Raw genomic sequence first — 14,120 nt, 5'->3', positions numbered from 1 at the left:
AAACTGTTTCTGCTGCAAACTGATTGACTAATGACTAAATGTATTGCTGCATTAATGATTCACTCGTGTAGCACCGCCTACTCCATAGCGCTCTCAAACACAGAGCCATTACCCGTTCACACAGTGTCTGATAATCCTGTGAAATTTGATTCTAATTCTAATTACAACCTTAATTTTAATTACCTCTGCCAATGACATTATGTTTTCTGTCCCCAACGGTTGTTTTGTGTTTTTATATTAAAATTTCTACTAAAATTTATTTGCTATCTAAAATTTAACACACATTCAAATCATTTGTCCCATCTTCCCCTTAGTATCTGTGTCAGCTGTCAGTCATTTAGAAAAGGTGTGATCTAATCTGCGACTTATTATCTGCAGGAGCAGCAGTTTGTGTGTTTAGAGCTCCTCCAATGGCTTTGTCATCAGAGAATTTATCAAGGATTCACATGATATGAATAAAAAAATCTTGTTGTTGTTACAGACGTCAGACAGACCACAGACAGAGAGCAGAGTCTCCAGCATCGGACTGTCTGTCTATGAAGAGTGACCGGTCCAATGATCTTTCGCCGACCTTCAGTAATGAACCTGGACCCTCATTCACAAGGTAAGAAACTGTTTCTGCTGTAAATTGATTGACTAATGGCTAAATGTATTGCTGCAATAATGATTCACTCGTGTAGCACCACCTACTCCATAGCGCCCTCAAACACATAGCCATGTTGGAATAAAGTTGCTTTGATGTTCATGAAATTCATTGGGATCATTGCTCTCATCATTCTGGATATGATAGTGTTTTTTTCCTGTCCAACAGCAAGTCAGCCATTTTGGATTTCGTGCATCAATTTTAATTTTACGAATACGTTTAAGGCCTCCTTCAGGATGCACAAAACTCAAGAAACTTTGCACCCATGTTCGAACTACTAAATATTACGACTTGATATCGCCATTGGGTTTAGGCATGGCACGTCGGCTCTATAGCGCCCCTTAATTACTTTTAACATTTATGAGGTGCAAGGGGTGCTCGAAGACTCACGAAACTTTACACAAGCATCAGAAGTGGCAAAACTTGATATCTGATATGGATTTTGGGCATGGGTGGGGCAAAATGGTTCGAGGGTAACTCCCTAGAAAATTTCAAAGTCAAAGAGCCCACCTTTAAATTTGATGTAGATGTACGAAATTTAGTAGGAAGATGTAACATCTCCAGACTTTAAAAAAATGGCCTCTTGGAAACATACCATAAGTCCAACAGGACGTCAGCCATTTTGAATTTACTGTGCAATTTTTTTGGAAAGTGAAGACATTTACAGGCATTATATTTTAAGGAATTTCTCCCAGAGAATTAACCAGAGCGACTTCAAATTTGGTAGGTGACATCTAAAGTCCTTTGCAATGCTAAATTGCTAAACTTTTGAGTTTGAGTTAACATCCGTGACAGCTGTCAGTCATTTAGAAAAGCTGTGATCTAATCTGCGACTTATTATCTGCAGGAGCAGCAGTTTGTGTATTTAGAGCTCCCTATATGGCTTAATCATCAGAAAATTCATCAAGGATTCACATGATATGAATAAAAAAATCTTGTTGTTATTACAGACGTCAGACAGACCTCAGACAGAGATCAGTGTCTCCAGCATCGGACTGTCTGTCTATGAAGAGTGACCGGTCCAACAATCTTCCTCCGACCTTCAGTAATGAACCTGGACCCTCATTCACAAGGTAAGAAACTGTTTCTGCTGCAAACTGATTGACTATTGACTAAATGTATTGCTGCATTAATGATTCACTCGTGTAGCACCGCCTACTCCATAGCGCTCTCAAACACAGAGCCATTACCCGTTCACACAGTGTCTGATAATTCTGTGAAATTTAATTCTAATTCTAATTACAACCTTAATTTTAATTACCTCTGCCAATGACATTATGTTTTCTGTCCCCAACGGTTGTTTTGTGTTTTTATATTAAAATTTCTACTAAAATTTATTTGCTATCTAAAATTTAACACACATTCAAATCATTTGTCCCATCTTCCCCTTAGTATCTGTGTCAGCTGTCAGTCATTTAGAAAAGCTGTGATCTAATCTGCGACTTATTATCTGCAGGAGCAGCAGTTTGTGTATTTAGAGCTCCCTATATGGCTTAATCATCAGAAAATTCATCAAGGATTCACATGATATGAATAAAAAAATCTTGTTGTTATTACAGACGTCAGACAGACCTCAGACAGAGAGCAGAGTCTCCAGCATCGGACTGTCTGTCTATGAAGAGTGACCGGTCCAACAATCTTCCTCCGACCTTCAGTAATGAACCTGGACCCTCATTCACAAGGTAAGAAACTGTTTCTGCTGCAAACTGATTTACTAATGACTAAATGTATTGCTGCATTAATGATTCACTTGTGTAGCACTGCCTACTCTATAGCGCCCTCAAACACAGAGCCATGTTGGAATAAAGTTGCTTTGATGTTCATGAAATTCAGTGGGATCATTGCTCTCATCATTCTGAACATAATAAAAAAAAAAAAATCTGCCCAACAGGAAATCAGCCATTTTGGATTTCGTGCATCAATTTTCATTTCACAAACACGTTTGAGGCCTTTAGGATGCACAAAATTCAAGAAACTTTGCACCCATGTTCAAACTAGTAAATATTTTGATTTGATAAAACAATTGGGCTTAGGCATGGCACATCAGTTGTGTTAGCCCCCTAATTACTTTTAGCAATTATGAGATGCAAGGCATACTCAAAAACTCACAATACTCTGCACATGCATCAGAAGTGGCAAAACTTGATATCTGATATGGATCTTGGGCTTGGGTGTGGCAAAATGGCTCAAGGGTGCCCCTTTAAATTTAACATAGATTTAAGAAATTTGGTAGGCAGATGAAACATCTCCAGACTTTAAAAAAAGCCTCTTGGAGCCATACCCTAAGTCCAACAGGATGTCAGCCATTTTGAATTTGCTGTGCAATTTTTTTGCAAAGTGGAGACATTTACAAGCGTTGTATTTTAACAAATTCCTCCCAGAGAATTAACCAGAGTGTGTTCAAATTTGGTAGGTGACATCTAAAAACCTTTGTGATGCTAAATTGAGTAGTTTTTGAGTTCATGGAACACCCTTGATGTTGTGTGCCGGTCAATTTTGCCCAAAACATGAAACAGGAAATTATTGTAACTCAACTTTACATTGTCCAATCTGCCCCAAATTTGTCATCCTTGATGGGAGTCCAGGCCTGAACACATCTACATGACAATATTGAGCCATAGTCATAGCGCCACCTACTGACAACAGGAAGGCATCCTTATGTGACAAACTTCATCTGATTTACATGAAATTTACATGGTGTGGTCTGCACATGATATACAACAACATGACGTGTAATTAGTGAGTGTTCTCTAGCACCACATAGTGGACACAGGAAGTGACAGTTATCTCCTACATACAATGTCCAATATTCATGAAAATGTATATCCATGTCAGTTGCCCTCTGGTAAACCTATTGCTGCATTAATATTTCACTTATGTAGTATTGCCTACGGGCAACAGGAAGTGAAGCCTAAATGACACTTAATTTCACATAGTTCATCAAATGTATACACTATTTCCAATATGTCATGGCCATATGTCATGTAAGAGACTGTTTCTGCTGTAAACTGACCTGATGGAAGATGATACAGTGAGAATGAAGACAAACTGCTCTGCTAAAATATTTCTGTTCATAATGCAGAACTGTTATTACAGACACTGTTTCAAACTAAGATGGATCTTAATCTGCGTTTTATAGCCAGAAACTGCAGATGGTATTTCTGTAGCAACCTGAGAACCTCCATGTCAGAATTTACACTTCAAGAAGATATTCAGACATCTTTGCCCCAATGTTGAAGTCACTGTAAAGATCTGCGACTATTCAAAACCTGAAAGAATGTGCTTCAAATGTGTAATTCATTTTCTCAAATTTTTTACTCAAAACATTCCTCAGGTCAGCTGTTATAAGCTACCAGATGTTGTGTTGAATCAGTGCATATTATAATAGTGCATTATGTGGTGAAAAGGTTATTTGTAGCAAAGAAATGCTTTGCTCACCTTGATTATGTGTGTTTGAGTTTTCTCTTCAGTTAACTGCTTATATAAAATATAGTGTGGAAAACATGGAAGAAAATTAAGCTCAAAGATCCACATTTTTGGAGCTTGCAGTTGAAAGCTCTGAATCATTAGTAAGTGGACCTTACTAATGCATGAAACACACTGTTACATGCTGTTTGTCTTAGACTGCTGGTCTACCACAATTTTTAGACCACTTCCAACCTCAGTTCAAATCTAACTAATCCAAGATAAGCTGCCCAAAGGGACTGCAGGAAGTGTTGAGTTTGTGTTAATAGCAAACTACAAGCAGATCACTAAAGGTTTAGTAAGACAGCCAGATTAGAAACACAGGGTTGTTTTCAGCAGAGAGACAAATGAATCTCTTCATGTCAGTTTACAAAATTTAAATATGTATTTATGAAAGCAAGAGAGTTTAAATAAAACACACTTTTACTGTTCTCTGTGACTGTCTGAGCTTCTAGACAGGGTCGGCTGTAGGACTATTGATACTTTATTATTTAATTACCTCGTTATTGTGGGCACCACCTCCTGTTTGGTTAGGATTTGTTAGTGCCAGGAGGGAGCACTAACCCTTGTTCAATTTGATCAATGAATCAGTCTCATAATTGTAAATTCTTGCTAAGAGAAAGTTGCTAAGGGAAAGCTAATTCAACTTCTCTAAAGAAACTATCTTTTAATTTTAACATTATTCTGCATCAACCCTTGATCACAAAGCCATGTTATGCCTTACTGTTGAGGTGTTTAGTCGTGCTAGAGACGTCATCTCGGCAGGTCCAACATTAGTTGGTGCAGCATCACCAGCGTTGTTTGGCAGTTAAAGAGCCCAGATCAGGCTTTGGACTGTGGGTGCGTCTTCGTAGATGCAGAGATGTTTAACACCAGCAAAAGGAAGTCAAGCTGTTCCAGGCTGCTCTTAAAGAGTCTTCAGGACGGCTTAACTTCTAGTTTGCAGTATTGCTGTCAGAAAGCAGGTAGAGGTCCAGTTTAAAACGTTGTTTTCTTCTTCAGGAGTCTAAGTTGAGGATTCAGACTTTGGTTGGCTTGTAATAACTTGAGTTGAGTGTCGAATAGAGTTTAATCTGACTACGCTCAAATCTTCAGTGGCATTTACTTAAAAATAAAATACTGTATGTGTTTACTTCAAAATTAAATTACTGTATGTGGAAATATAAGACTTAATGTTCCAAATAAAACAAAAACAAACTAAACTTGTTTCAGTAAAAGATTGAATATACATATACTTGGTTGGAAAACAAATGAAAGAGATGTCTTAAGAATTTTTCTCGAGTTCTCAGAGGTTTTGCAGCCTGCTTCTTCAGAAATAAAGGGATTTTTAGGGAAAGTCTAGCTCTGAGTTTTTACATGCAAAAATCACACTTCAAAGTCACTGGGTCTGAACATTTCCTGTCAGCTTGTATCATATTTGTAAAACCATTCAAGAAAACAGTGAAGCAGTTTACATATGTTTCATAATAAGTCAGTTCTTCTAAATAACATAACAAACATTAACTTTCATACTGATACTTGATGATGTTTAAGCATACAACCTTCACTGATTCAACTTTCTCAAAATATTTACATGTCTCAAACCATCTACACTGAAATAAAGTTTAATACTATAATGAAAGGAACTACAGTAAGGAAACACGTATGTGATTAGGTTACTGTCAGAAACATATTTAAATATAAGTTCAACATAACTCTTACTTCATAATATAAAAGTATTCATTGTGACTATTGTTTAACAATAAAAGAAAACTTTAAACTGAAATCCTTCAAATATTATATCTTTACATTCCTATTACTACTGAAAATTCACTCTTTCAATACAACTACTACATCAAAAGTTAAACACTTAGGTGTTTTAAAATACAAATACATAGTTACCAAACATTGATCAACTCTTAACATAAGGAAATTTAATCCTTGTCACTGGAAGGCAGTATTGTTGCATGTAGTATAAAGTTAATAAAAGTTGATAAGATCAAAGTTTTAATATCTCCTTAGTAGATAGTCACACAACTATGAAAGTCATACCATTCTTCTTGTATTTACATGACAAATAACATGATATAACTTGAATAATGATCAGACATTGAATTCACATGAATTCCAGGTTTGGCTCAGATTTGCAGGGAGGCTTCATAAAAGTCCTCAGGAATGTGGGTTATAGTTTATGGCTTTGGTGAGATAAGAGAGTCAAACCTAACTAACCCAAGATAAGCTGCGAAAAGGGACTGCAAAGCAGTAAAGGACATAATCAGCTCTCTTTTAATGGAAGGCTTTTACAGTGAAGCAGCTGCAGGAAGTTTTGAATTTGTCTTAATAGCAAACTACAAGCAGATCACTAAATGATAAGATAAGAAACACAGTTAAGGGTTGTTTTCAGCAGAAAGACAAATTAATCTCTTTATGTCAGTTTTCAAGACTTAAATATGTATTTATGAAAGCAGGAGAGTTTGAATAAAATTAATAATTATTTCAGAGAAGAAGCTACATTTTTACTGTTCTCTGTGACCGTCTGAGCTTCTAGACAGTGTCGGCCAAATCTTAATATTTTTCAACTATCAATCAATGAAGCATATTATTGATAAAGAAATGTCTTTATAGAGAGAGGATGAGGAAGAGGAGGAGTGGTGTGTCTGTGGCGGAGCAGCTGTCCTGCTGTTCTTTGTGTCAGGAGGACATCCTGAAGGATCCAGTCTCTACCAGCTGTGGACACTGGTTCTGCAGACAGTGCATCAACTCATACTGGGACCAGTCTGCTTCATCAGGAGACTTCTCCTGTCCTCAGTGTGGAAAAAGATCCAGGACAAGATCTGGACTGCAGACAGACAGTCAGACCATCACTGTACAAAGTAAGACTGATTGTATTTGTGTTGGTAATAGTGAATAATTGTCAGCATGTCTCTCTTTAATCTCACATGTTTTCTCTGTTTTAGTGAATGTTGCTTTCTGGGAGGTTGAACATGAACATAAGATCAGTATGAGGAGGAGATGTGAACATGTGACTGAAGGAACTGATGAAGCAGGAAGTGAAACCCTCCTCAACAGCATCTACACTGAGCTCTACATCACAGAAGGACAGAGTGAAGAGGTGAATACCCAACATGAAGTGAGGCAGCTTGAGACAGCTTCCAAGATGAAGATCCTCCATGACACTCCAATCAGGAGTCACGACATCTTTAAAGTCTTACCTGACCAACAGAGACACATCAGAGTCGTTATGACGAGTGGCGTCGCTGGTGTTGGAAAAACCTTCACAGTAAAGAAGTTTACTCTGGACTGGGCAGAGGGCTTGGAAAACCAAGATGTCAGTCTGGTGATTCTGTTTTCATTCAGGGAGCTGAACTTGATCAAAAATGAGCAGTACAGTCTTCTCATGCTGATCCATGATTTCCATCCAACATTGAAGAAGGTCACAGCAGAGAAGCTCGCTGTCTGTAAAGTTTTGTTCATCTTTGATGGCCTGGATGAAAGCAGACTTTCATTAGATTTCAAGAACAGGAAGGTCGTGTCTGATGTCACACAGAAGTCATCAGTCAACATGCTGCTGACAAACCTCTTCAAGGGGAATCTACTTCCCTTGGCTCTCGTCTGGATAACTTCCCGACCTGCAGCAGCCAATCAGATCCCTCCTACATGTGTTAACAGGGTAACAGAAGTACGAGGCTTCACTGATGCCCAAAAGGAGGAGTATTTCAGGAGGAGATTCAGTGATGAAGATCTCTTCAGCAAAATAATCTCACACATTAAGACATCCAGGAGCCTCCACATCATGTGTCACATCCCAGTCTTCTGCTGGATCACTGCTACAGTTCTGGAGCACATGTTGACTACAGACCAGAGAGGAGAGCTGCCCAAGACCCTGACTGACATGTACTCACACTTCCTGCTGGTTCAGACAAAGAGGAAGAAGCACAAGTATAATGAGGGACATGAGATGAGTCCACAGGAGCTGACGAAGGCTGACAGGGAAGTTCTTCTGAAGCTGGGGAGGCTGGCGTTTGAACAACTGGAGAAAGGAAACATCATATTCTACCAAGAAGACCTGGAGCAGTGTGGTCTTGATGTCACAGAGGCCTCGGTGTACTCAGGATTTTGTACAGAGATCCTCAAAACAGAGAGTGTGATCTTCCAGAAAACAGTCTACAGCTTTGTTCATCTGAGTGTTCAGGAGTTTCTGGCTGCAGTCTACATGTACCACTGTTACACCAGCAGCAACACAGAGGTACTGAAGGCCTTCCTGGGAAAAAAATACAGTCACTCATCCCTGGATGACTTCTTGATGAAAGCTATGGAGAAATCTCTCAGAAGTAAAAATGGCCACCTAGACCTGTTTGTTCGCTTCCTTCATGGCCTCTATGTGAAGTCCAGCCAGAGTCTCTTAGGAGGCCTGCTGGGTCAGACAGAGAACAGTCCAGAAATCATCCAGAGAGCCATCAACAGCATGAAGAGGAAGAACATCTCTGTGTCTCCTGACAGAAGCATCAACATCTTCCATTGTCTGATGGAGATGAACGACTGCTCAGTACATCAGGAGATCCAAGAGTTCCTGAAGTCAGAGAACAGATCAAAGAAGAAACTTTCTATGATCCACTGCTCGGCTCTGGCCTACATGCTGCAGATGTCCGAGGAGGTTCTGGATGAGTTGGACCTGAAGAAGTACAACACATCAGAGGAGGGACGACGGAGACTGATCCCAGTTGTGAGGAACTGCAGAAAGGCTGTGTAAGTCCAGATATGATTATCAACATTATAAATCAATCACTGCAGAACACACATACATCTCTCATGTCCAGCTGCTCAGTCCAAAAAGTTTTAGATACTTCCTGTTGCCTCTGTACCCAACTCTGAAGAGCTCATTTGGTCTCCAAACGATGTATTCTTTGTACCAGTAAGAAAGATAAACATTTTTAAGGGAATGTTTAACAGTGTTGAGAGCGAATGTGAAACAAAAATATTAATATTATAAAGCCAATACTACATCAATCATATCAATGTTACAGTAAAGTGTAATGTAAATGTATAGTTCATGCTGTAAAGTGTGAATCACTTTACATTAGAGATACACCGATGTGGAATTTCAGGGCCGAAAACAACCGATAATTATCAGTTTGTTGTGTCTGATACCAATACAGTAACCGGTATTGGTAATCTTAAAACAATGCAAGTTATTTTTGTTTGTAAGTTAAACTGGCCTTTTGCAAAGAGTCATCAACACAGAGAGCAGAGGATAGAAAGGCAAGAGAGGCAGGACTGTACAGACTGTATTAACTCATGAAAGAAACTCATGATAAATGATGCACAAATCAAAAGAGTGCCTGAAATCAAATTTCTTGGAGTAATAATAGACAAGATATAGAATGAATGAACAAAGAGGTGGACTGGAATAATATGATTTGGTACAGTGTCTTTTTGACTTGTGTTGTTTTTGTTTGTAGTTATTGTTTCTTTGCAAGTTATATTTATTCTCTTGTGTTGCTTTGAATGTTTTTTGGCTTTGATTTGATTGATAAAGTAGTAAAAAAGGGGGGTAGGACTAGAAAAGTTCTTTACTTCACCCTACGCCCTTTTCGAACATTGAAAGGTTATTATTTGTGTTGCTTACTGAAAGTTTGCTGCTATTTTTGTTTTTTGTTTTGTTTTGTTTCGCTGCTTATATATTTTATTTTGTTATTTTAACATGTTCGAAATGAAAATAATCTAATCTAATCTAATCTAATCTAATCTAATCTAATCTAATCTAAAAAAGACTGCTATAATCTACTCTAAAACCATGTCTGCTCTGTTACTCTCAGTCTGCTCCAGTACCAACACAAGACCTGACCTTAAAAAACTCCCTGTTCACAACCAGGTTTACAATGATGTCACTAGTCCACAGTCACTGTAAAAAGGCTCTGCATTATCGGACACAATTATTGGCTGGAATTCAATTACCAAAACAATAAACATACAGTAGTTACATTTTCTCATTTTTTGGCCAATAAAATATCAGCCACTGACATATCATGCATCCCTCCTTTACATACATGCACATAGTAAAACTTACAAACTATTAAAGTGTGTTCAGCTTGTGTTACAGCTGCTTGTTGCCAAAATTGTAAACCAGTTATTCTCACAACAATTGTTCTTCAGTTGTAACCAAAACTTTGAGAGCAAGAAAATCTTTGTAGTCGATGTGTTTACACTTATGAACACAGTTATTCTGTTTAATTATAAACAATGTTACATTTTACAGTTTATCCTTCACGTCATAGTTTTAATACAAATCCAGCAAAAGAACTTCAGGACTTAAGGATTTGTGTTTTGACAGTCAGCATTTTATCACAACAGACAGCATTTTACCATATATGCACTATATGGAACTGCTTAGCCCCCACAACACAATTTGCTTTGTCATCAAAATGCATAGTGTCTATATTTATCATAGAGGTGTTTGATTTTAACATATTTAAATGTAATATAATTTGTAATAACAGGCTTAAGGGCTGTGGACTCTCAGAGACTCACTGTGAAGTTGTGGCCTCAGCTCTGAAGTCCAACCCCTCCCATCTCAGAGAGCTGGAGCTGAGTGAAAACTCCAACCTGAAGGACTCAGGATTGATTCTGTCTGCTGGACTGGAGAGTCCAAACTGTAGACTGGAGACTCTGAGGTCAGTTCACCAACTGTGTTTTCCTCTTGTACATCTTGTATAGACCCAGTTATTTAAATTCATAATAGAAGTTTCACATTTAATTTGATTCATTTGTATTTCACAAATCACTAAAATGTTTAAAATCCAAAATGCCTGAACAGTTGGTTTCACTTTGAATTTAGTCTACAATCAAAAGGGTCTGATATTTGTAAGAAATTATTGAAATTATTGGACAACTTTATGTTAGACCAATTTAATATTTAGTATTTTTTGGTATGTGTGTGAAACTCAAATCTATAAACCAAATGGGAAAAAAGTTCAAGACTTTCATTGCATATTCATGAATGATGTCTTAATTAAACATTGAGAACACACTATTTTTAGGAACTTATACATAAAGTCTCTCTCACACACACTTTAAAACTCTCATACAGGAGTACAGACAAAGAGAGCAAATCATATTTCCAAATGCAGTTTGTATCTCAAGTCGTGTTTTAGCTGCTACACTTCAACATGTGCATGATGCTTCCTGGCAGAAAATGATGTTACTTTGTGTAGCTGCACCACCAGTTAAGAGGGAAGTCATGTGAAAGTCTGGTGTTTGGCACTGATCACAGTCAGTCAGCAGTGATGATGAGAGTAAATCTGTGGTTGGAAATAAGTTCCTCAGTAGGAGGAAAATATTATTTTTTCTGTATATGCTCAAGTTCTGTAGTGTTTTAATGAAATTACACTTAATTGTTACCATTTACAGGAAGAAGATAAATAAAAGTAATACATAAGCTTTTAATCCATCATGTTTAATTTGATCCATTTTACAGTCAGCAGCATTTTATTGAACTTTGTTGACATGAATAGGTGTCTGAATGTTGTTGTGTCCATGGAGGCCATTTATGAGATCAGTGTAGATCAGAGGAGAAAAAAAAGAAAGAGAGAGAGAGAAATTTCCTATTCCTTCTGTATTTTGTTTGTGATTTTGAATGAATCAATTGATTTTGATGTAAAAAAAAAAAAAAAACAAACAAAAAAAAAAACGGTGAGAGCTGCATCAACCAGATGTTGTTCTTCGTAGATTGTCACATCTCAGTAGCCAATGGGATTGTTTACATGAATCACGTGACACAGACAGCGCGGAATATCTAAACACAGAGCATCGCTCAACTTTAGCTCATAGTTCTGAGTGACAGAACAAACATCGGAATTCAACATGATGGAATAAAAACGGTAAGATTCATATTATTGTTGTTGAAAGTTCAATCAGTGAAAACGAGTCAGTGACAGTGAAAACATAAACGATGGACAGATAAATAACGGTTTGCTACAGATGGTAGTTGGCCAGCTAACGTTAGCATGGCGCTGGGCAAGTTCACGTTTATCCTACTAATTGCAAGTAAATTACACATTATTATTAAAAGAAAATAACATGCAGATAGATGTTTAATTGTGTCCTGTAGGCTGTAGACTTAACTGTTGGCCTGTGCGCCCGGTGGGTGTATGAACAGGCTGAATATACTGTACATAACCACCTAATATATGTAAATGAAGTAACGTCATTTTTTTTACCATTTAATATTTATCTCATCACTCCTCGCACTCTTCACTTCTTTACACTATTTCAATCCTGTTTACAGAAACGGATTCACCTGTATATAGTCATTCCTTGTGTATATTTCTGAGGATTGTTGTGTTGTTATTCTGTGTAAGAACATTGAGAGCCACTAAGCGGAGTCAAACTGCTTGTATGTGTAAACATATTTGGCCAATAAAGATGATTCTGATTCTGATTTGTAGGATAAAGTTACGGGTTATTTACCATTGAAGGCTCCAGCAATTTTGTGTTAATAATTAAGTGTTAATTAATTGTTAGGTTTGTCCAATACATCTAGTCTGATCTAATTAACCTCTTAAGCCCTAGGCCTCTGACTCAGGCCCCTGCTCGAAAATGGCATACTCATAATGAATACAGTATATCTACATCTATATCTATCTATAACTACAAGGTTTATATGAACACTTTCTATATCATAATAAAGGTAACACATGTGAGATTTGTGCAGAGGTGTAAGCATCAGTATAGATGTTACTGGGTCAGAGTAAATGAAGATGGAACATGGAATAAATGAAAGATTTAATTTCCACCTTAAAAAAACAAAACAAAACAAACTTAACAGTATTATAGTAAATATCCCCTTTGAAATTATGCAGTTGCAGCCCAAAACCTCTAGTAAACCATAAAACAATATGTGAACATTACCTGTCCCAAAAATGATGCTAAGAAGGTGAAGCAGAGCAAAGTTAGAGAAGTTTTAGAGGGAGAAAAAACTCCGAATTAGCTATTTGTAATTACATCAAATGTAATGTAATCTTAATGTAATCTGAGCAACGATCTCAGCTAACCTGAGCAATAGGCATCAATATCTCCGGAAACCATTGGTCGATTTGGACCATATTTGGACTGTTTAGGCCTCTAATCAAAGCTCACAAACTCCGCTATCGATTGCTTTTGACTGATCTGTGTCAGTATTACGATTCAACCACTAGATGGAGACATAGACCGTGTGTTCGCATGGAAGGCTTAGACGATGGCCGACTTCACTCTGTCCTTCCTACCGGGAGAGTGGATACAGAAAGGCTGTAATCAACTCAAAATGACCCAGAGACATTGGAGTAGCCATTACTAGTGGTTTTATGCGGCCAGACGCAACTTTTGATTACAAAAATAGAAAAAGTAAGACACAATTTGTAGTTGTTAATGTAAAAACGGAAGTTTTTCTATATTTCTTCGACGTTTTTTCCAGTGAGTTTTGGTCGGATAGTGATGGGAGTTATATTGCTGGAATCTGTGAAATCTCAGGATTCATTTGATGTGTGTGTGGATAGCGTGAAATGAAAGATATCATGGGCGCTTTTTGTTATACGCTCACAGTTGCTTGCTGTTTGATTTGTGTTTCGTTTAGGTAGAAATGCTTACGCTAACTTACTAGCCGAGCTTCTTCTGAACAAAACGGTGCGTGGTGTGATTATGTTCTTCCGTGTTAAATACCCTGTGACGCGTTTGCTTCTACGACGGCAGCGCTGCTCCCGCCGGCGGGGGCGCTCGGGCTGTCCTCTAGTGAAGCTGGAAGTTGTGCAGCTGTTTGCTGTGTTTAATGCTTTGGATATTGGCGGCCAGTTGTTGAATAGCAACAGACGGGAGCTCTGTAATTTCTAAATTAAGTCATTATTTGTGTTATTTATCATTTAAGTAACCTGGTGTTTGCTTATTTTTTCTTTTAACTCCTAATGTAGTCTACTCTTATTTTGTGTCAAACATAGGTAATGGTAAATGGTAAAATGATGTTACTTTATGTACAGTACATAATGTATAGTAGGTGTTTATC

The 14,120-nt window shown here is 37.6% G+C and overlaps 1 protein-coding gene across 2 annotated transcripts in view; it reads left to right on the top strand.

Annotated features, from left to right (window-relative positions):
* The window catches only part of LOC121892196 (NACHT, LRR and PYD domains-containing protein 12-like), a 171,569-nt gene that overhangs the window by 70,433 nt on the left and 87,016 nt on the right, over positions 1-14,120 (top strand). Inside the window, exons 11-16 of one of the 2 annotated variants that reach the window (XM_042405105.1) lie at positions 482-604; positions 1,594-1,716; positions 2,203-2,325; positions 6,713-6,960; positions 7,045-8,833; positions 10,585-10,758. In XM_042405105.1, the coding sequence (XP_042261039.1) occupies positions 482-604; positions 1,594-1,716; positions 2,203-2,325; positions 6,713-6,960; positions 7,045-8,833; positions 10,585-10,758 (2,580 nt within the window). The remainder of the gene's footprint in view (positions 1-481; positions 605-1,593; positions 1,717-2,202; positions 2,326-6,712; positions 6,961-7,044; positions 8,834-10,584; positions 10,759-14,120) is intronic. The other variant, XM_042405103.1, reaches the window with a different exon arrangement.

The sequence above is a fragment of the Thunnus maccoyii genome, chromosome 24 (assembly GCF_910596095.1).
Source record: "Thunnus maccoyii chromosome 24, fThuMac1.1, whole genome shotgun sequence".
NCBI classification, from domain to species: domain Eukaryota; kingdom Metazoa; phylum Chordata; class Actinopteri; order Scombriformes; family Scombridae; genus Thunnus; species Thunnus maccoyii.
Note: the sequence above shows the minus strand (reverse complement) of the source record. Positions and strands in the feature narration are given on the sequence as shown.